At 47.7% G+C, this 23,471-nt stretch overlaps 1 protein-coding gene across 1 annotated transcript in view; it reads right to left on the reverse strand.

Moving 5' to 3' along the window:
* Positions 1-23,471, reverse strand: part of sv2ca (synaptic vesicle glycoprotein 2Ca) — a 429,473-nt gene that overhangs the window by 341,013 nt on the left and 64,989 nt on the right. Inside the window, 1 exon segment of the mRNA XM_072516044.1 lies at positions 22,400-23,191. Within this exon segment, the coding sequence (XP_072372145.1) occupies positions 22,400-22,970 (571 nt within the window). The 5' untranslated portion in view covers positions 22,971-23,191.

Genomic DNA, 23,471 nt, shown 5'->3' on the forward strand with positions numbered 1-23,471 from the left:
CTATCTTTTATTTAACATTATGCTGATTATTTACAAGCTAGTTTGTCCATGACTGTTTTACATGGATCAATCTCTCTCCATGCTCTGTATCATATGATTTTCAATATAAACCCTGTGTACTACATCTCCCCCAAATCTCTGACTCAACATATGGGGCGCGATCTAACGGAATTTGTGAAATGCCGCGCGTTTCCCGACAGCCGACCTGACAAGGTCATCACCAGTATCTAGGCGGCATGATAGCACATTGGGTAGCACTGTTGCTTTACAGCACCAGGGTCACAGGTTCGATTCCCGGCTTGGGTCACTCTCTGTGCGGACTCTGCACGTTCTCCGCATGTCTGCGTGGGTTTCCTCCGGGTGCTCTGGTTTCCTCCCACAAATCCCGAAAGACGTGCTGTTAGATAATTTGGACATTCTGAATTCTCCTTCGGGGTACCTGGACAGGCACTGCAATGTGGCGACTAGGGGATTTTCTCAGTAACTTCATTGCAGTGTTAATGTAAGCCTACTTATGACACTAATAAAGATGATTATTCCCAGCTTGGATCACTGTCAGTGCGGAGTCTGCACGTTCTCCCCGTGTCTGCGTGGGTTTCCTCTGGGTGCTCCGGTTTCCTCCCACAGGTCCCAAAAGACGTGTTTGTTACTTTGAACATTCTCCCTCAGTGTACCCGAACAGGCGACATAGTGTGACGACTAGGAGATTTTCATTGCAGTGTTAATGTAAGCCTACTTGTGACTCTAATAAAGATTCTTATTATGTTAATTAGGCCACGTAATAGAGCCCTAGGGGCATCACGGCGCAAATGACTGTCCCGCCAGCTGATTCGCCGGGACCGTGCTCGGCAGCCCCCCGCTAACGAGGGGGAGCAGCACTTAAACCGACCCCGTAGACCAAACCCCAAACAGCGCACAACCATGTCACCGCTCAGGTCAGCTCCACTGCTCGGAGATGCTGATCTGGCCAAACTAATGGACGCATTAGTGACTAATGGTCACTATTGTGCTTGTACACATTAAATATATGTTGCAACCGAGGTATGTAAAGTCTTTGTCACGTTGTTCTGCACTGCTGGGAAGTCAGCGCCCCCTCCCCCTTTGCCATCTGCCCTCCTCCAGCCACCGGGCTCCCTGCTACAGGATGTGCCCCCCAAGCCATTTGCAGGTGAGCGCCCCCCCCCCCCCCCCCCCAGACAGACAGGTGACAGATTATGGCATAGATTGAGGAGCACCAGAGCTCAGCTCACCGCAGGTTAGCATCACCCTCCTGCCTTGTATATTGACCCGCTGACAATGCCAACCCAGGCCCATCATCCTTGACGGATGTAGCACAAACCCTGGGACGGTAATGTGGGGGGACGGGGGGAGGGGAGGGGGGGCTGGGTGGCGGAATTGGCAGGGAAGAGGTGGGGCAGGATGAGGCAGACCGGTTTGGGTGCCAATTCCCCATTAGCGAAAGCCTTCAGCTGTGCAGCCAGAGGCCGCCACAGTCAATGGGAGTTAAAGGGCGTCAGATCGTGGCGACTCTCTGCGAGCTCTCTCACACAGATCCTGTTCCTATATCTCCTCTTCCCGTACTAATCTCTGAATACTACGTTGTGTATTTCATGTTTTCCCTATTATGTATTATCTTTTCATGTACAGAATGAGCTGTATGAGCTGCACGCAGATCAATACTTTTCACTGTGCCTCAGTACACGTGACAATAAACAAATCCAATCCAACCATATTACCACGGACAGGGCTCTGTCTTGGGTATGTATGGTGGAACAGACAGGCAGCAGCTGGAGCTGCCCCGTTATGGGTATACACTATGTTATGGGTCAGGGTTTAGAGAATCCCAAAGTGTATCATGGAGTTCATCTGACCCACAACTTTTAATAGATTGTGGTATGGGGAGCGCACGGCCCACTCTACAGGTATTGTACAGCAGAAACGGAAAGTATTTTTTTAAAGCAAAACAATGTTTATTCTATGAACTCAAGTTAACCTTTCTAAAACAAACAGTGAACATCTTAGCAACCAGTAAATCAAATACACCCCCCAAAGAATACAACACTAAGTAATCCGTAAGCTGTCCTTTTCACCCAGAAGACTTAACAAACCTTTAAACAGAAGCACATCAGGGTTTACACTCAATGCTGAAAACATTTATAGTTCTGAATTCACCAAATGATTAAGAGATTGTCCTTCATGGCAGAGAGTTCAACAGTACAGCTGCTTTGGCTGACTTCAGCTGCAACACACTGGAAAACGAAATCAAAAAGACAGACACACCCAAGTTTTTCTCAAAGTGAAACTAAAAAGCAGAGCCAGAGCTCAGCTCCACCCACACACTGATATCACTGCAGTAACATGAGCAGCCAAACATTTCTTAAAGCGACATTCTCATGACAACTATAATAATAATCTTTATTAGTGTCACAATTAGAGGGGTGGCATGCTGAGCCCATGGGCGCTGGACCACCCACACCCTCCCCCAGCCCAGGTGCGAGCACCTCCGATGGTGTCCACCCCCCCCCCCTCACTCCCCACAGCCCCCCCCCCCCCCCCACGTTCTGCGGCAGCGGCCCCAGTGCCCCCAGGCTGACTGCCAAGATCTCTACTCACCTCCTCGGATCCCCACAGCAGACACTCCACCAGCTTCACCTTTTTAAGTACGTGTACTAAACGGCGCCCGCGTGACTGCTTGCTGGGGATGTGTTTAGATCACGGGAGGTTGTTCGATAGTTGGTCCTTCCCATAAATGGGACGGAGATTGGTCTTAATTGGTGGTTATTGGCTTCTAACCACGCAACAACCGGACTGTGATCTTGCCAACAGAAATGGGCCAGTTAGATGAGAAACAGATCAGAGCCTGACATGGTTCCTGATTTTGACCTCTCCCGCTATCTAACCGCCCCGCTCGTTCTCTCGCTCAGCGCAACGTGGATGGTAGATCGAACCCATGCTAATTACATTATACTACATCTCCCCCAAATCTCTGACTCATTATATTTTATTTACGTTATACTACATTTCTCTTCCCCTGTCTCTGACTCAATATATGCTATTTACATTATAGTACATCTCCCCCCGAGTCTCTGACTTAATATATGCTATTTACATTATAGTACATCTCCCCCCCGAGTCTCTGACTTAATGTATGGTATTTACATTATACTGCATCTCCTCCCTAGTCTCTGACTCAATATATGCTATTTACATTATACTAGAATCATAGAATTTACAGGGCAGAAGGAGGCCATTCGGCCATCATGTCTGCACTGGCCCTCAGAAGGAGCACCCTACACAAGCTCACACCTCTACCCTACCCCCACACCTCCACGCTACTCTCGTAACCCCACCTACTCTATTTTGGACAAAAGGGGCAATTTAGCATAGCCAATCCACCTAACTTGCACATTTTTGGACTGTGGGAGGAAACCGGAGCACCGGGAGGAAACCCACGCAGACACGGGGAGAATGTGCAGACTCCGCACAGACAGTGACCCAAGCCAGGAATTGAACATGGGACCCTGGAGCTGGGAAGCAACTGTGCTAACCACTGTACCCTTGTGTGCCCTTAATCACCTCCGAAGTCTCTGACTCAATATGTGCTATTTACATTATACGACATCACCCCAAGTCTCCGACTCAATATATGCTATTTACATTATACTACATCGCCCCCCAAACCTCTGACTCAATGTTTTCTATTTACATTATACTACATCTCCCCCAAGTCTCTGACTCAATGTATGCTATTTACATTATACTACAGCTCCTCCCAAGTCTCTGACTCAACGTATGCTATTTACATTATACTACATCTCCCCCAAGACTCTGACTCGATGTATGCTATTTACATTATACTACATCTTCCCCAAATCTCTGACTCAATGTATGCTATTTGCATTATACTGCATCTCCTCCCAAGTCTCTGATTCAAAATATGCTATTTACATTGTACTATATCTTCCCCAAGTCTGATTCAATATATGCTATTTACATTATACTATATCTCCTCCAAGTCTCTGTCTGACTCAATGTATTCTATTTACATTAGTCTACATCTCTCCCAAAGTCTCTTACTCAATGTATGCTATTTACATTATTCTATATCTCTGCCAAAGTCTCTGACACCATGTATGCCATTTACATTATTCTACACCTCTCCCAAGTCTCTGACTCAATGTATATTATTTACATTATTCCAGGTCTCTCCCAAAGTCTCTGGGCACGATTCTCCGATATTGATGCCAAGTGCTCGTGCCGTCGTGAACGCCGTTGCGTTTCACGATGGCGCGAACAGGGCCCGGGCACAACCTATTCTGGCCCCAGCACGGCGCTGGAGTGGTTCACGCCACTCCAGCCTCCTTACGCGGCGCAGTTGGGGAAGCTCAATCCTGCGCAAGCGCAGTTGGGCCACGCCATCCTGCGCATGCACGGGGAACTTTTTACGCGCGCCTGCCCTGACCCAACATGGGGTCGGTGTTCAGGGGCCGGCCGCGCCAGGAAGTAGGCCCGTGGGGGGAGAGACCGGCCCGCCGAACGATGGGCCCCAATCGCGGGTCAGACCCCATCGGAGGAGGAGACCACAGTGAAGGAGCCGCTCCCCGAGCATTCCCGCAGAGTTCCCGCCGGCAGCGACCAGGGGTGAACGCCGCTGGCGGGACTCTGTCGTGTCGGAGTGGCCGCTCGGCCCATCCGGGCCGGAGAATCAGCGGTCTCGCCGATTCCAGCGGACCGCGGCCAGGGGCGCGCCAAACGCGCCGGCGCAAATGGCGCCGATTCCCTGCACCTCGGAGAATTGCGCGCCGGCATTGGGGCATCGTGGCGCGGTTGCGCCCATCATCTTCACCTTTGGTTATGGTTATACCACTGTGATGGTTTCAAGAGTCTTCTCAGATCTTGTTTGGATCTTTCTCTGAGGTTGCATAGCATTGAAGTTCTTTATGTTCTCACCTTAACCCCATTGAGTAGCTTGTTAATCTTCAGAAACTACCAGTTCTCTGTTCTGGTTGTCTTCCTGATCATGTGGATTGTTAGTCCATTCAATTGATGACCTGCTGATATGAGTGCACTTCTATTTCTTCTCACTATCCATTCTCTGTTTTAACAGAGAAGAGCTTGGACTTTGTGTCTTTTCCAATCCTTGGCTTTCTCTATTATGATCTCCAACATAGACTGGTTCAACTGTTTAGAGTTCTGGTAACTCATGGACTCTATGGGTTGATTCTAAGTCTCGGATTGACTTGCACAATATGCATCCTCCTTCTCTCACTCTCTCGATGTCAGAGGTTATTTGGCATGGTATGAGCATATGTGAAGAACAGCAAATTGTATGTGCAATCCTCTTTCATCGATAGTTCTGAAGAACTTAACCCATTCGGTAGCGGTGTGGAGCAATGGGTTAACAGCGCTAAGTTGAGATCATCAATCTTATTTAACAAGGCCTTGCCTGTCTTTCCCCTCCCTCAGCCTCACCATTTGCTTTACCATCAAAGGTTCCTTCTGCTCTTCGAACAAAGAACAAACAAAAGAACAAAGAAAAGTACAGCACAGGAACAGGCCCTTCGGCCCTCCAAGCCCGTGCCGACCATGCTACCTGACTAAACTACAATCTTCTACACTTCCTGGGTCCGTATCCCTCTATTCCCATCCTATTCATGTATTTGTCAAGATGCCCCTTAAATGTCACTATCGTCCCTGCTTCCACCATCTCCTCCGGCAGCGAGTTCCAGGCACCCACTACCCTCTGTGTAAAAAAACTTGCCTCGTACATCTACTCTAAACCTTGCCCCTCGCACCTTAAACCTAATCCCACTAGTAATTGACCTCTCTACCCTGAGGAAAAGCCTCTGACTATCCACTCTGTCTATGCCCCTCATAATTTTGTAGGCCTCTATCAGGTCGCCCCTCAACCTCCGTCGTTCCAGTGAGAACAAACCGAGTTTATTCAAACACTCCTCATAGCTAATGCCCTCCATACCAGGCAATATCCTGGTAAATCTCTTCTGCACCCTCTCTAAAGCCTCCACATCCTTCTGGTAGTGTGGCGACCAGAATTGAACACTATACTCCAAGTGTGGCCTAACTATGGTTCTATACAGCTGCAACATGACTTGCCAATTCTTGTACTTAGTGCCCCGGCCAATAAAGGCAAGCATGCCGTGTGCCTTCTTGACTATCTTCTCCACCTGTGTTGCCCCTTTCAGTGACCTGTGGACCTGTACACCTAGATCTCTCTGACTTTCAATACTCTTGAGGGTTCTACCATTCACTGTATATTCCCTACCTGCATTAGACCTTCCAAAATGCATCTTGATGATGGATTGCACACACACGATGCAGCTCAAAATCATGTCCTCTAAAGAATTTGGAAATTCCTGACCACCAAACTGAATTTAGTGCCTTACCACGACACTTTGTAATGCCTTTGTGTCATTCGTGTATTCGTTGACGAATTTTGGGTCTGAAGATTTTTAGTATAACCAACCTCTCATTGTAGATTACCAAGTTGTCCAGAATACCGGGTGCTCCGGTTTCCTCCCACAGTCCAAAGATGTGCGGGTTAGGTGAATTGGCCAATGATAAATTGCCCTTAATGTCCAAATTGCCCTTGGTGTTGGGTGGAGGTGTTGGGTTTGGGTGGGGTGCTCTTTCCGGGGGCTGGTGCGGACTCGGGGGGCCGAATGGCCTCCTTCTGCACTGTAGATTCGATGATAATCTATGATTAATCTAGGACAAAGGTTCGGCACAACATCGTGGGCCGAAGGGCCTGTTCTGTGCTGTATTTTCTATGTTCTATGTTCTATGTTCTATGTAATACTGAGATGCTGAGCTGCCTGGGTGTTTGTAAAACTGTTTTAGGATAATGTTTCTCTTCTGCAATTTCTTGTATGTCTTCAATTTCTTGTTTGGTGCATGATCTTGGTTGTTTCCCCCTTCAATTGTTTGGTTAAAATCTGTCTGCTGTGACAATCTGATTTAAAATAGCTTCTGTTCTTGCAGGAATGGCTCTCCGCATTTTTTGGCGGGACATGTGTCACCTCGATGCAGCCTTTTCCTCCCAGAACGAGAACACCGAACAATGGCGGCTCCTCGCTTTTCCTGTGTTTGCAATTGTATCATTCTAGAAAGTAGACTCTATCACCCGGTTTTCTCCATGGGATTTCTTTTTCTCCTCGAATAAAACTTTTCTTTTGCCTTCTGTCTTTTGTTGGCCTCTCTATCTGTACTGCTTCAAAAGCGTCAAGTCTTCCCATGGCTGCAAAAATTGCGAGAGTATCTCTTCTAAGACTCCCGCAACAATATATCTCTAAACAATACATCCTTCAGGGTTCCCTATTCATAATTTTCTACTAATTGATAGAGCTCATTAATGAAGAAATCTATGCTCCCCCCGGGTCTTTGGGGTGCACCTACTAAATTTTGCTCACTCTATAGTTGTATTCTGATGAAGATTAAAGTCAATATCGAAGACTTCAAAGGCTTCTTCATTTGGCACCCTGTATGACTATAATGTCATCTGATCTACTGCTGTTGGTGTACAGCTGATCTACACTTGAAATTAAAATCACTTATTGTCACAAGTGGGCTTCAAATGAAGTTACTGTGAAAAGCCCCTCGTCGCCACATTCCGGCGCCTGTTCGGGGAGGCTGTTAAAAACTAAGCCTCCAAAATTGAATGAGCCTGTCCTAATTTTCCATTGTAACTCCAATGGAGACCAGCGAACAAACCCCCACCCCTACCAAAAGGGCCATTGTTACCCTAACGAGAAGAGTGAAAATAATGGCTGCCATTTTTGTATAAAAAGATAATAAAAATGTCATATATTTGGTAAACTGTCGAAGAAGAAACATTGCATAATAAAAGTAATATGTGTGCTTTACCTTCCAAAGATTATCATACAGCTCCCATGCTTTCCTTGCTCCCATCCCAAATGAAGTGGAAAAAAAACATTATATTGATTTTTTCCCCCAAAATGTGCATTTCAATATCTTTGAATTATATTTGTGGCATTAATGAGGCACAGGAAACAGGTTCATGCACTTAAAGCCTTAATAATAGATATGTGCCTGAAAAGATATTGGCAGAGGACTTTTTCTTCCAATTCAGTGCTCCCTCTATGCTCATCCACATTCCTTGTTCTCCTGTCCATCCTCATTTCAATCTGGATTCCAACATTTAACAACTTGCATCTAATATAACATCTTAAGTATAGAAAATATTTGGCATTACTATACAGGGAGAGAAGGCGAAGGGTAATTTCTGGAGGCCTGTTCCACTGAATCCCTGCACATCTAAAACCAGGCCAGAAAACCCTGTCCTAGGTTTCAGGGTTATGGTTGTTTACATGGTGGAGGCAGGTTCAACCTTGAACCATCAGCCAGAGTGTCAGGGAAATCCCATACCATTCTGACAACAATAAGTAGGCCAGGGAAAACCCTAAGGAATCTCTTCTTCCCCCCAATGTACTTTATTGCAGTAGTAACTGTGGCAGTATTGATACAAAACTGGTTGAACAACAGGAAACAGAGAGTGGTAGTCAATGGTTGTTTTTCAGACAGCAGGTAGATATACAGTAGGGTTCCCCAGGGGCCGGCCGCATTGGAATGAGCAGGACAAATGTTTAAACCTTATAGCTGACATAAACTTGGAAGTATTTTGAACTGTAGGGAGACTAGTCATAGACTTCAAGAAGACCTGGACATGCTGGAGGAATGAGTGGACATGTTACAGATGGAATTTAATTCAGAAAGTTACAAAGTTATAAAGAGACAACTAGAGTCAAAGATAAGGAAGTTATGACGACTCTTTAGAGAAAAACTGGTTCGGCCTCAACTCAAACATTCTCTCCAATTCTGGGCACCGTGTACACTTCAGGAAAGATGTGAAGACTTTAGAAAAGGGCAGAAAAGGTTTATGAGAATGGTTTCATGGATGGGAGGTAGATTAGAGAAGTTAGGTCGTTCTCTGTAGACAAGAGAAGGTTGAGAGGAGATCTGACAAAGGGTATTCAAAATCATGAGGGGTCTGTACAGAGTAGATAGGGACAAACTGTTCCCATTGGTGGAAGGATCGAGAACCAGAGATCACCGCGTGAAGGTGATTGGTAAAAGAATCAACAATGACATGATGGAAAACCTTTTCACATAACGAGTGGCTAGAATCTGGAAGGCACTGCCTGAGAGCGTGGTGGAGAAATGGATCGCAGAATCACAGAAAAATACAGTGCAGAAAAGGCCGTTCGGCCCAACGAGACTGCACCGCCGCATGAAAGTCACCTGATCTGCCAATCCTAATCCCATTTGCCAGCACTTGGCCCGTAGCTCAGGCAACACCCTGGTGAATCCTCTCTGCACCCCCTACAGTGCAATCACATCCTCCCTATAATGTGGTGATCAGAACGTGCACACAGTACTCTAGCTGTGGCCTCACCAATGTTCTATATAACTCCAACATGACTTCCTTGCTTTTGTAATCTATGCCACGATTGATAAAGGCAAGTGTAGCATGTGCCTTTTTCACCACCCTATTAACCTGCTCTTCTGCCTTCAGAGATCTATTTATGAGCACACCAAGATCTCTTTGTTCCTCAGGACTTGCCAGTGTGGTGCCATTCATTGAATATTTCCTTGTCAAATTGCTCCTTCCAACGTGTAATGCCTCACACTTTTCAGGATTAAATTCCATCTGGCACTTTTCTGCTCATTTGACCATCCCGTCAATATCTTCCTGTAACCCAAGACTCTCAGCCTCACTGTTAAACACCCGGCTTATCTTTGTGTCATCTGCAAACTTACTGATCCTACCCCCAACATAGTTAGCTAAGTCATTTATATAAATGACAAATAATAGGGGACCCATCACTGATCTCTGTGGTACACCACTGGACAATGGATTCCAGTCACTAAAGCAGCTGTCTGTCATCACCCTCTGTTTCCTACAGCTCAGCCAGCTTTGAATCCACTTTATCAAGTTCCCCTGTATCCCAGGTGCAGTTGCCTTCTTTATAAGTCTCCCATGTGGAACCTTGTCAAATGCTTTGCTGAAATCCATGTAAACTACATTAACTGCACTACCCTCACCTACTTAGTCAAGTGCTCAAAAAACACAATCAAATTTGTTAGGCCTGACCTCCCAGCCATGCTGACTATTCCTGCTCAAACCTTGCCTCTCCACCTTAGTTTCTCCACCACTGACATGAAACTCATTGGCCTTACTTCCCCGGCTTATCCCTACAGCCTTTCTTAACTAGTGGGACCACATTCGTGGTTATCCAGTCCTCCAGAATAAAAAATCTGGTTCAGGACCCCTGCAATCTCCTCCTTTGCCTCCCACAGCAACCTGGGACACAATTCATCTGGACCTGCAAATCTGGCTACTTTTAAGCCCGCCAACGCTTCCAATACCTTGTCAGTCCCTATGACAATTTGCTCAATAACCTCATAGTCTCTCTGTTTCATACCTGCCTCCTCATTCCCTTGGGTGAAGACAGATGTGAAATATTCATTTAACACCCTACCAATGTCCTCTGGCTCCACCCACAAATTCCTCCCTTGGTCCCTAATGGACCGTACTTTTTCCCTAGTTATCCTCTTCACATTGATATACTTATAGAATATCTTGGGATTTTCTCTACATTTACCAGCTAGAGATTTCTCATATCCCCTCTTTGCTCTCCTAATTGCTTTCTTAAGCCCTATCCTGCACTTTCTGCCCTCCAGTAATGCCTCTGTTGATTTGCTCCCCTTGTACTTATTAAAAGCCTCTTTTTTCCTTCTCATTGTATCCTGAATATCTCTGGTCATCCATGGTTTTCTGGGTTTGCTACACCTTCCTATTACGCTAGAGGGAACATGTTGGGCCTGTACCCTCCCCATTTTTTCTCTGAACACCCCCCACTACTCTTATGTAGACCACCCCACCAGTAACTTGTTCCAATCTACCTTGGCCAGATCCTGCCTTATTTTGCTAAAGTCTTCTTTCCTCCAATTCAAGACCTTTTTCAGCAATTTGTCTATTTCCTCATCCATAACAAACTTAAATTGCACCATGCTACGGTCGTTATCGCTAAAATGCTCCCTCATCAATACATTAACCACGTGTCTGGCTTCATTCCCCAGAATTAGGTCCAGCATTGCATCATCCCTTGTTGGATCCCTCCACATGTTGAACTAAAAAGTACTCTTGCACATTTTTTTTACAAACTCTGCTCCATCTAAACCCTTAACACAATGACTATCCCAGTTAATGCTGGGAAAGTTGAAATCACCCACTTTAATTACCCTATTATTATTTTTACACACCTCTTCAAATTATGCACATATTTGCTCCTCAATTTCCCACTGACTATCTGGGGGTCTATAATAAACACCTAGCAATGTGGCTGTCCCTTTTTTATTCCTAAACTCTACCCACAAAGCTTCATTTAATGCCACCCCCAAGATATCATCTCTCCTTCCTGCAGTAATTGACTCTAACTAATAGTGCAATGCCTCCCCTTCTTTTGCCCCCTCCCCTGTCCCTACTGAAGATTCTGTATCCTGGGATGTTAAGCAGCCAATCCTGCCCCTCCCTCAACCAGCTCTCCGTCCTGGCTACTATATCATAATTCCACATGTCAACCCTCGCCCTTAACTCATCCGTTTTACCTGTTTAACTTTGCCCATCAAAATAGAGGCCATTCAGCCCTGTCTTACTCTCCTGAAACTTACTACAGCTGTATGCCCTCTGACTTGATTGTTTTTCTGTGTCCCCGCCCCCTACCAAATTAGTTTAAACACCTCCCAACAGCACTAGCAAACCCACTAGCAAGGATGCTAGCCCCGCTCTGGTTCAGATGTAGACCGTCCCACTTGTACAGGTCCCACCTTCCCCAGAAATGGTCCCAGTGGTCCTGGAATCTAAAACCATCCCTCCTGCACGAACTCTGAAGCCACACATTCACCTGCGCTATTCTCCTATTTCTATACTCGCTGGCACGTGGCACTGGGAGTAATCCAGGGATTACAACCCGAGAGGTCCTGCTCTTTAGTCTGCAGCCTAGCTCATTGAATTCCTGATGCAAGACCTCATCCCTCTTTCTACTTATGTCATTGGTACCAATATGTACCACAACTTGCCTTTTCACCCTCCCCCTTCAGGATGCCCTGCAACCGTTCAGTGACATCCCGGACCTTGGCACCAGGTAGGCAAGAGTCACGTTGACAGCCACAGTAGCGCCTATCTGTTCCCCTAGCAATTGAATCCGCTACCACTATAGCCCTGCCATTCTTCCCCCTCCCCTCTTGTGCAGCAGATCCACCCATGGTGCCATTAGGTTGGGTGCCACGTTTTTCCTCTGTACAGTCAGCCCCCAAACAGTATCCAAAACGGTATATCAGTTAGAAAGGGGGATGGCCACATGGGACTCCTGTACTACCTGCCTCCTCTACTCTTCCTGGTGGTCACCCTTGCCCTCTCTGCCTGTTCAATCCTCACCTGCGGTGTGACCACCTCACTGAACATGCTATCCACGACCTGCTCAGCATCGCCGATACTCCACAGTGAATCCACCCTCAGCTCCAGCTCTGAACTGCGGTTAGTCAGTAGCTGCAGTTGAACACGCCTCTTGCACATGTGGTCACCAGGGACAATTGGAGCTTCCATGATCTGCCACATAGCATAGGAGGAGCATACCATGGGTGCGAGCTCTCCTGTCATGGCAAGGCCCCTTATTTATGCCCTTTTACAAAAGATTAAGCTATATAAGTTAATCAATTAATTTGTTTTACCTGCCTTTGGTTTAGAGAACACTTTACTTATGATTTAGTAAGTAATTAATTAGGTTTAATTAGTTCAGCAATGTTTTAGTTTCAAGTTGAGTGCAAATTCCCTACCAGCCAATCAAGTCACAGCTTTCCGGTGACGTCCCATTTTTTGATTTTTTTTTTACCTCAGGTTAGTTACTCTGTTTACTCACAGGTGTCATCCTCTCTCTGAGTCCACTCCCTGGAGAGTTACCAGTTAGTTCTCTCCCTTGTAGCCTCATCTGCAGTTTCACCTTCTCCTAGTTCCACCTAACTCTCTGTTTCCACCCAACTCCAAAATGCACTCTCACTCAGCCAAAGCAGCACTCGCTGTGCAGACAGAATTGACGGAATTTGATACAAGGAAAAGGCAGGAAAACTGGATCAGCTAAATTGCAGTTGGAGGGATGCAGCATGGACTCAATGGGTTCATGGCTTCCTTCTCATAGAAGAATGATTTTCATAGAATTTACAGTGCAGAAGGAGGCCATTCGGCCCATCGAGTCATGCTGTATAATTCTTTATTTCTATGATTAACAGATCCATTAGCAAAGATTTCAGGTTTTTTTAATGAGCCTCAATGGGATTCATTCAGCTCTCAGCAATGAAAATGTGGAATTCCCTAGTGTCCTGGGAGCTGCACCTTGATGTAGAGGATGGGGGTAGAAGATCTGCCAAGAACACTCCCTGCTGGAATTCAGTTGGACACTGGAAATGTGTCAAAATCACTAAAACAATGTTCCATCCCAATTTGCTGGTCTCAACCCATACCACCCACCCTCCCACCACCAGCCGGAATTCAGGGTCTTTTGTCTTCAGGAAAGTTGGAAGCTTAGTTTCTGGGTTCTTCTGATACTGTGAGCCATTGCTTGCTGTGCCATGAGCTCTGACATTATCGTAACCTGTGAAATAAAAATATCTATTTTATACACTTTGATTAGCTATCCCCTTGTGCACAAATGGTAGAATTGAGTCCAAATCCAGCCCGCCGATGCTTTACATTTTTCGAACTCCGAAGGTTTTGGCAGCTCGGGTCTGATACAGATAAATTTGGTTCAGCCTCATTTCATTCCTTCATTTATAATACATGGTCCCTGGCCTTGGAAATGTCACAATCTGTTGTGAAACATGTATTTTCTTCGCTGGGCTGAGCAATGCATTTGTTTAAGGAGTTCATTAATGGATACTGTCAGTTCATTGTTGTATCAGAGAATAGGAGCAAAAACCCACAGGCTGTGTTCCACTCTCAGTACTGGGATGTGCCCGATAATGATCTTTGTTCCTCGCCTTGCCAGCGTATGAATATTTTGTCATGAGGGGTACAACTTATGTACCTGCTATAACAGGGAAGCCTTAAGTACAGCTGAGAGCTGCCACTTGTGCAAACAGCAGCAGTAGTCAAATCTCAAAGTGACTGATGGCCTTATTCAGAGGAGGCCAATCAACCCAAGAGCTTCTCCCATTTTCTTTGGAACACTAGCCAGTGACTTAGGCAGAGGCCTCTAGGTGCCCCTCCATCTGCCGATATGTCTCATTTCATGGCCATAACAGCCGCTATTATTCCGCCAGGTCAGGTGAAAGGAAGCCCCCCCAAGTGAGAGTACCCTCCTGACTGATTAAGCTCCCTCTAACGCAGAAGACTTTGTTTAGGGCAGACTCCTGTCACAACTTCACACTCAGCATTGTAGACTCCTCACCTGGTCCGAACTAGTTTACCTCCAAATTGTGATCGGTTGATTAGTGTTAGGCAAAGATATTAAGGGATATGGGCCAAAGGCGGTTATATGGAGTTAGGCAACACATCAGCCATGATCTCATTAAATGGCGGGATGGGCTCAAGGAGCTGAATGGGTCTTTTATATCCATAAAATCAGGAAGACAGAGTTTCAATTTCAGGTTTCAGCCAAAAAATAGCATCCCTAACAATGCAGTACCTCTTCACTGCTGCACTCAAGTGACAGTCTAGGTTGCATACTCATGTACTGAAATAGTACACATACATAGCCTTTCAACTCAGTGATAAAGATGCTACCATTGTGTGAAGCTGACTTTATCAAATGATTTCCTCTGGAAATTTAACATTAGTAATAATGGCCAATATTTCTCTGACAATACAAGAACAGTGTCCAATGAGTAGAATTTGGAGCAGATAGTAAGTGGGGTATCTGTGAAGATTTATCTCTGCTGGTTGTGCTGATTTGCTCTTTGTAGAATGTTCCCTTTAATGGAGTGATTTTTCCTTCCTCGTGTATGGTGCAAAGCAGCTTTTTTCCATATTAGGAGTATTACGACACCCTGGGCGAATGCGGGTCAATTCCAGTCCCACGTGACGCGGAATCATAACACAAGTGAATTAACCAATAATTCTTAGAAAAATACTCAAAGTCTTTGGGCCTTGGCTGCCTAATAAAACGGGACCAATATCTTACAGAGTGAAGGTCCAGGATAAGATCCTGAGAAAACACCTGGACCACTTCAGAAGTAGGGAGACCGTCCCCGTATAAGCCCCACTACTGGCCAGTGCAGGGCACCAGCCTGATGAGAATCCTATGTCAGTCTCCCCTGATAACAAGGATGTGGGTTCCGGGATGGAAGCAGAGGAATCAGGGGCGGGTTTCTGCCGTAATCGGCGGGGCGGGCAACCCTGGCGTGACGGAGTGGCGTGAACCACTCCGGCGTCGGGCCGCCTCAAAGTGCGGAATCCTCCGCACCTTCAGGGGCTAGGCCCGCCCCGGAGTGGTTTGCGCCCGCCAGCTGGCGGGAAAGCGGCTTGGCGCCACGCCAACCGGCGCCGAAGGGCATCTGCTGGCCAGCGCGAGTTGGCGCATGTGCGGGAGCGCCAGCGTGTGCTGGCGTCATCCCCGTGCATGCGCAGAGGGCTTCATTTCCGCACCGGCCATGGCGGACTGCGACAGCCGCCGATCCAGAACAATAGAGTGCCCCCACGACACAGGCCCGTCCGCAGATCGGTGGGCCCCGATCGCGGGCCAGGCCACCGTGGGGGCACCTCCCGGGGCAGATCTCCCCCAGTCCCCCCCAAGAACCCCGGAGGCCGCCCACGCCGCCAGGCCTCGCCGGTAAGGGCCTACTCCAATTTACGCCAGCGGGACTGGCAAAAGACGGGCAGGACTTCGGCCCATTGCGGGCCGGAGAATTCGGGCAGCCATGGGACCCATTGAGTCACGCGGGACCCCGCTATTCTCCGAAGCGGGCGGCGCGACTCATGCCGGGCCGATTTTTTGGGGGGCGGGAGAATTTGGAGGATGGCGGGGGCGGGATTCACGCCGACCCCCAACGATTCCCCGACCTGGCGGGGGGTCGGAGAATCCCACCCCAGGTGTTCCAACTGTAGCAGACACCAATGCGGAATCTGCATCGGTAACTCTTCGGTGCTTCCTCCGGATGCAAAGGTCTCCAATTCAGTTCACACCTCCAGTAGCAGTTCCACCCTCAAGGGATCTCGGGCTGATCATGAGGAGGAGGAAGAGACGTCAGGAGTACTGAGTGAGAAACGGATTGTTTGGGGGGGGGGGGGGGGGTGGCGGTGAGGAGGGTTGTTTTGGTCACCACCAGCACACGGGTGGTCGTCAATAGATCTCCTCATAGTCTTCGTGGAATACTAGTTCCTCTATTGAGTGGGCGGTAGCTCGTCCAATGTGCGCAGGAGCTTACAACCCGCTGTTCCAGCCCGAACCGGCGTCGTCGTAGATTCTCAGGCTTGGACGGAAGTGTTTTAAGACACAGCAGCGGCCTTTTCCGTAAATAAAGCAATAAAGTGATTTGATATTGGAAGACTGGCCTTGGAGAGGTTATTACTGTATCCATGTGCATCTATGTGTTTATTACGATCCCAGTTGGTGTTACAACATGGAAAGGGAGATCCCAGAATGGAATGCTGGCTCAGAAGACTGTGGGTTGGATTCTCCGCTGTCAGTATTCTCCGTTGCGCCGTCAGCACACCCACACCCGGGGATTTCCCGACGGCGTGGGGCTGCCCACAATGGGAAACCCCATTGGTCGGCTGGTGGGACAGAGAATCCCGCTGCCGGTGGGGGCGCGCCACACCAAAATACTGGTGCAGCGGGACGGAGAATCCCGCCCTGTAATTTTTATTTTTTTCTAAAACGTGGAGGAAGAGTCCCAGAACCACTAATTTGTTTCTACAACAAGCAAAACATTTATTGAATATGGGAACATTGGATTATAATACAATATGTTAACAAATACACACAGATTTAAAGATTAACATGGATTACAAAGTACATCTTCAATGCAATGGTCTCATTGACACAAAGAATACCTTTTAAGCACACAGATGACTGTGGTCAAATACACATTCTCCACTCTGCACCAAGTTAGGGCCTGTGGATTTCTCCTCAGAATGCTCCCAGGTGATAGTCACATGAGAGTTTCCAAACTCCACTCCCAAAAGCACACTTTAAAATCTTCTCTCATAGTTACGCTTTCCCATAGCATTTTCCTAAATCCAGACCAAGTTTTCCAATTGACACTTTTAAACAAAGCTTCCACTCCACTTTCAACAGAGAATCCAATCCAGGAATTTACACCGCCCACCTTTAGATTTCTATTGTCTTTTTAAAAAAATATTTTTATTCTCCTCCATTTTCACATTTTCTCCCGAATTCACACCCACCAACAATAAACAATAACCAGCAACAGATATGTAAATTCCCATAACAGTAACAACGCTCCCATCCTCCCACCAACCTCCAAACATCAGCCCGCATGTTTACATAAACAAATGACAAAAAGGAATCAGGGATAGTCAACCTTAACATACACAGCCCCCCTCCCCCCCCCCCAACCCTCCCACTGGGAGAGGCATTCACTCTCCGGAGCGCCGCACACCAGACCCCATCCTCTATAACCCCTCCCAGCTCTTCCTCCCACTTTACTTTGATCTCTTCCAGTGGTGCCTTATCCTCTTCCAAAATAGCTCCGTACACCGCTGACACTGTCCCCTTCTCCAGTCCCCTTGTCGTCAGCACCTCCTCCAGCAATGTGGAGGCCGGTTCCTCTGGGAAGCTCTGTATCTTCTTCCTGGCAAAATCCCGAACCTGCATGTACCTAAACACTTCTCACTGCTCCAACCCACACTTTGCTTCCAGCTCCCTCAACCCTGCAAACCGACCCCGAAGAAACCAATCTTTTAGCGTCTTAATCCCCTTCTCTTCCCATTTCCGAAAACTTCCATCCCACCTCCCTGGCTCAAATCTGTGGTTCCCCCGAATCGGCATTTCCCTTGACCTTGCCCCCAACCCAAAGTGTTGGCGAAACTGCCTCCAGATTTTCAATGAAGCTATTGGGCGAAATTCTCCCCCAACGGCGGGATGCCCGCCGACTGGCGCCAAAGCCGGCGCAAATCAGACGGGCATCGCGCCGGCAAAAAGGTGCGGAAGTCTCCGCATCTTTGGCGGCCTAGCCCCAACATTGAGGGGCTAGGCCGACGCCGGAGGGATTTCCGCCCCGCCAGCTGGCGGAAATGGCGTTTGTTGCCCCGCCAGCTGGCGCGGAAATGCGGCGCATGCGCGGGAGCGTCAGCGGCCGCTGTCAGTTTCCCAGCGCATGCGCTGGAGCGTCAGCGGCCGCTGTCAGTTTCCCGCGCATGCGCAGTGGGGAGAGTCACTTCCGCCTCCGCCATGGTGGAGGCCGTGGCGGAGGCGGAAGGGAAAGAGTGCCCCCACGGCACAGGCCCGCCCGCGGATCGGTGGGCCCCGATCGCGGGCCAGGCCACCGTGGGGGCACCCCCCGGGGTCAGATCGCCCCGCGCCCCCCCCCAGGACCCCGGAGCCCGCCCACGCCGCCTGGTCCCGCCGGTAAATACCAGGTTTGATTTACGCCGGCGGGACAGGCAATTCCTGGGCGGGACTTCGGCCCATCCGGGCCAGAGAATCCAGCGGGGGGTCCCGCCAACCGGCGCGGCCGGATTCCCGCCCCCGCCCAATCTCCGGGAGCGGGATTCACGGCGGCCAACGGCCATTCTCCCACCCGGCGGGGGGTCGGAGAATGACGCCCATTATTACCGGACTCCCTGAGTATTTCCCCGGAGCTATCGGGAGCGGCGCTGTTGCTCGTGCTTTCAGCCCCGACCCCCTGCACAAACTCTCCTCCATTCTGACCCACTGAGAATCAACCCCTCTGACCCAGCTCCGCACCTACTCGACATTTGCCGCCCAGTAGTAGTACAACAGGTTCGGGAGACCCAAACCCCCTGCCTGCCTTCCCCTCTGTAGCAGCACCTTTCTCACTCTGGCCACCTTCCCTCCCCATATGAACAAGGTAATCCTTCCCTCAATCTCTCTGAAAAAAGACTTTGGCAGGAAAATCGGTAGGCATTGAAAAATAAACCGGAATCGCGGCAACACATTAATTTTAACCGCCTGTACCCGACCCGCCAGTGACAGAGGAAGGCCATCCCACCTTGCCAGATCGGCTTTCACTCTCCCCACCAAACTAGTGATGTTGTACCTGCGAAGCCTCCCCCACTCCCGGGCAACCTGCACCCCCAGATACCTAAAGTGAGTCCCTGCCCTACGGAATGGCAGCCCCCCCACCCTTGCCCCCACCCCCGGCCGAGACACCACAAAATACTCACTCTTGTCCAGGTTCAGCTTGTACCCCGAGAAAGGCCCAAATACCCGCAGTAGCTCCAATATTCCTCCTATCGACGCACTCGGTTCCGACACATACAGCAGCAAGTCGTCGGCATATAAGGACACCCTATGCTCTATCCCCCCTCCCCGCACTATTCCTTTCCACACTCCCGAACTTCTCAATGCGATGGCCAACAGCTCAATCGCAAGTGCAAACAGCAGGGGGGACATAGGACATCCCTGTCTCGTCCCACGGTGGAGAGGAAAGTATCTCAAACTGATATTATTTGTGCGGACACTTGCCTTCGGTTCCTTATATAATAGCTTTACCCAGTTCACAAATCTTGGTCCAATCCCAAACCGCTCCAGCACTGCCATCAGGTACCCCAATTCTACCCGGTCAAACGCCTTCTCGGCGTCCAATGCCACAACCACCTCTGTTTCCTTCCCTTCCGCCGGTGCCATAACGACGTTCAAAAGCTTCCTAATGTTCGAAAACAGCTGCCTCCCTTTCACGAACCCCGTCTGATCCTCCCCTATCACCTTCAGGAGGCACTCCTCCAGCCTACCCGCCAGTACCTTCACCAATACTTTTGCATCCACATTCAGAAGTGATATGGGTCTATACGACCCACACTCCGTCGGATCCTTATATTTTTTTGGCAACAGTGAAATCGATGCCTGCCCCAAGGTTTGTGGAAACACCCCCTTCCCTATCGCCTCCTCAAACATCCCCACCATCAGGGGTGCCAACCTGTCCTTGAATTTTTTATAATATTCCACCGGAAACCCATCCAGCCCTGCCACCTTCCCCGACTGCATCCTCCCAATCGCACCCTTTATCTCCTGCTCCACTATTGCTCCTTCTAATGTAGCCCTGTCCCCTTCCCCTAGCCTCGGGTACTCCAACCCACCTGGAAATCCCTGCATCTCACGGTCTCCCCTGGGTGGCTCTGACCTGTACAACCTTTCATAAAACTCCTCAAAAACCTTGTTAATCAGATCTGGAGCCATCAGCAACTTCCCTGCCCCGATCCCTCACCTGAACAATTTCCCTTGCCGCTGCTTCCCTCCGGAGCTGGCCTGCTAACATTCACCCTGCCTTATCTCCATGTTCATAAACTGCACCCTCGCTGGTCTCAGTTGGCGCACCGCCTTCCTGGTAGATAGTCGGTCGAAGCTCGCCTGTAGTTCCTTCCTCTTTTCCAGCTTCGCTGGGTCCCCATCTTCTGCATACCTCCTATCTACCTCCAACATTTCATCTATTACCCGCTGCCACGCCAACCTCTCCTCTTTGTCCACCCTGGCCTTAAACAAAATTACCTCACCCCTCACCACCACCTTTAGAGCCTCCCAGACGACTGCCTTCGACACCTCACCCGTACAATTGAAACCTACATATTCCTTAATTACCTTTTCAATGTTCTCACAGAACACTTGGTTCCCCAAAAGCCCCACATCCAGTTTCCACCCCGGTCTCTGCGCTACCCCCTTCTCCAGCACCATATCCACCCAATGTGGAGCGTGATCTGACACTGCAATTGCAGAGTATTCCAACTCCTTGACTCCAGCCAGCAAAGCCTTTCCCACCACAAAAAAGTCGATCCGCGAGTATACCTTATGGACTGTTGAGAAAAACGTTCCCTTGGGTGCAGGAACCTCCAAGGGTCCACCCCTCACATCTCCACCATTAAGATTTCTATTGTCTCAACTGATTTTACACAAACTCCAAGATCCAGCTATCGAATTCCATAGTTATTTCAACTCGCGTTCCACAGGCTGTGGTAAAATCTTACAAACCTGAAAATCCACTTCAGATATTTTTCTGGTGTCACAGCCTTCTTCTCAGCTCTGTATGTCTTTTCACTGAACAGTTCTCGGCTCTAGTATCTTTAACCTCTGACTTCTTGTAAATTTCTCTTAATTTATTTAGTTTCCCTAATTAGCTGCTCCTCAGATCTCTGCACATGTTTTCTTAACCTTTACTCCATCGTATGATTTTTCTTCTAACGCAGCTGAGAGAGATGTTCCCTCTCTAGTCTTCTAAACCAACTGCTTTCAGCAGAGCTGTGAGAGCTGCCTTCACTCCCACTACCAACTGCAATCAAATTAGGTAAACTAAAACTTAAAAGCTTCTCTATCTTACAAGGCCCCAGTTGCTAAACAACACGCACACTTCTTATGCCTTTTGTTAATTGTTCGCGCTTGTATTCCTCTCTAAGCACAATATAAACACAGTTGGAAATCAAACAACCCCCACACATAGAAACACCTTTGCCAGCATGAATCTAACTCTACATTTTACCCTTCCAGGCACAGAAACATTAAATTAAACCCACTTAAAACTACACCTCATTTCTAACGTTTACCAATACAAATATAAACCCTTTTAAGTTACCTTTATTTTCCTACATTTTCATTAATTGTAAGAAAAATTTTTCAAATGCTACTGACAGTCCATGTATCCATTTGGCAGCCAAATGTTACTGTAGCAATGGGAAGTAATTCATTTTTAAAAGTTGAAATTATTTTTGAATATTTACACGCTGAAGACACTGTATGATTTTATTTTGGAAGAAAACACTGTACTTGTCCATGCATCATTGAATTGATGTTATGTTCAGCAATTGTTTTTGCATATTTTACCATAACTAACAAAATAATGAGAGTTGAGAATGGATTCAAATAATCATTTGTACAATATTTTCATTAAGCTGTTTTTAAAAAAAAAAGAAATGAAGGCATATCGCGAAACCAATGGTTTTGTAGGAAACCCCCTTTGTGGGGTTATAGCTGTTTAATATAATCTGCTGGTCATCTCAGACAGTCATTTTCAACACCGAAAAGCAACATCACATTTTACACTTCTATTTGTATTTTTGTTAAACAGTTAAATCATGGGAAAGTCAATGTAAAAATAATGAAACTGAATAAAAGGTTATAATATACAGCCTTGTTCTTGAGAAAAATAAAAAGGAATAAAGAGAAATTGAATTACTCACCCAGCCATCCTGTACTGGAGTTTTCGACACACATATCTGTCTCGGCACTTGGCAGGACGAAACCCACCACAAACACCTCCACTCCGTCAGCCATCAGAGACAGTCCCAGCACAAAGAACAGTGCCCACTGGAAGCGGCCATGCCCACACTCCTGAATGATCAGTTCGTACTGTTGTGCTAGCTCCTCCTCATCAGCCCTCCTCTCAGCATCCAGCTCCTCACGGTCCTTGTACTCATCTGAGACAGGTTGTCCTATAGCTACCTGGTTCTCCTTCCTTTGACCCACATCTGGGATTCCCTGATACTCCCCTTCATAAATCTCGTCCTCCTCGTCATGGCCTTCAGTAGCATCACTTGAACCTTCATCTTCTTGTGGTTCCTGTCCATATGTCCCTCCGTGGTAGTTGTAGCCATCGTCATCTTGAAAATTAGCATAAGAAGTCTTGTTGTATTCAGCCTGTGTGTGGTCTGCTCCTCTGCTTGCTTTCTTAACTGTTTGCTTCTTAACTTCTTTGGCAATGTCTTTGGCACCCCTCATCAGGGTAGTCCTGTCCCTGTAAGCATCATCCATCTTTTCCCCAATCTTAGATGCCTTCCTTCACGGAACAGACTGGATCAGATGATACAGAAAGTGGAAAACACAGTCCAAATTTGGAATCTTGGCTTTGAGTTTCTGGCATTCAGCTTTTAATTCACACACTCAAAAAGCTCGGAGGGTTAGCACTTGAGTTTTCAGTGTCATCAGATAGTTATTGATGATTTTGCTTTTGTTATATTCCCACCATCAAGGACCTACACAATAAAAGAATGAATGGAAAAATAAGCAATCAGACACTTTGATTGATTCGAAATGAAACCTCATATTGAGAAGAAAACAATATTTTTCAAATTTGTTCTCTCGTTGTGGGTATCACTGACAAGGCTAGTGTTCATTACCCATCACTAATTGCATTTAGAGGGTGGTGACGAGCCTCTTCTTGAACACACCGCAGTCCATGTTATGTAGATAAACCCACAATGCTGACTGGAAGGGAGTTCCAGGGTTTTAACCCAGTGGTGGTGTTCCCATGCG

The sequence above is a fragment of the Scyliorhinus torazame genome, chromosome 9, assembly GCF_047496885.1.
Source record: "Scyliorhinus torazame isolate Kashiwa2021f chromosome 9, sScyTor2.1, whole genome shotgun sequence".
Lineage (NCBI taxonomy): Eukaryota > Metazoa > Chordata > Chondrichthyes > Carcharhiniformes > Scyliorhinidae > Scyliorhinus > Scyliorhinus torazame.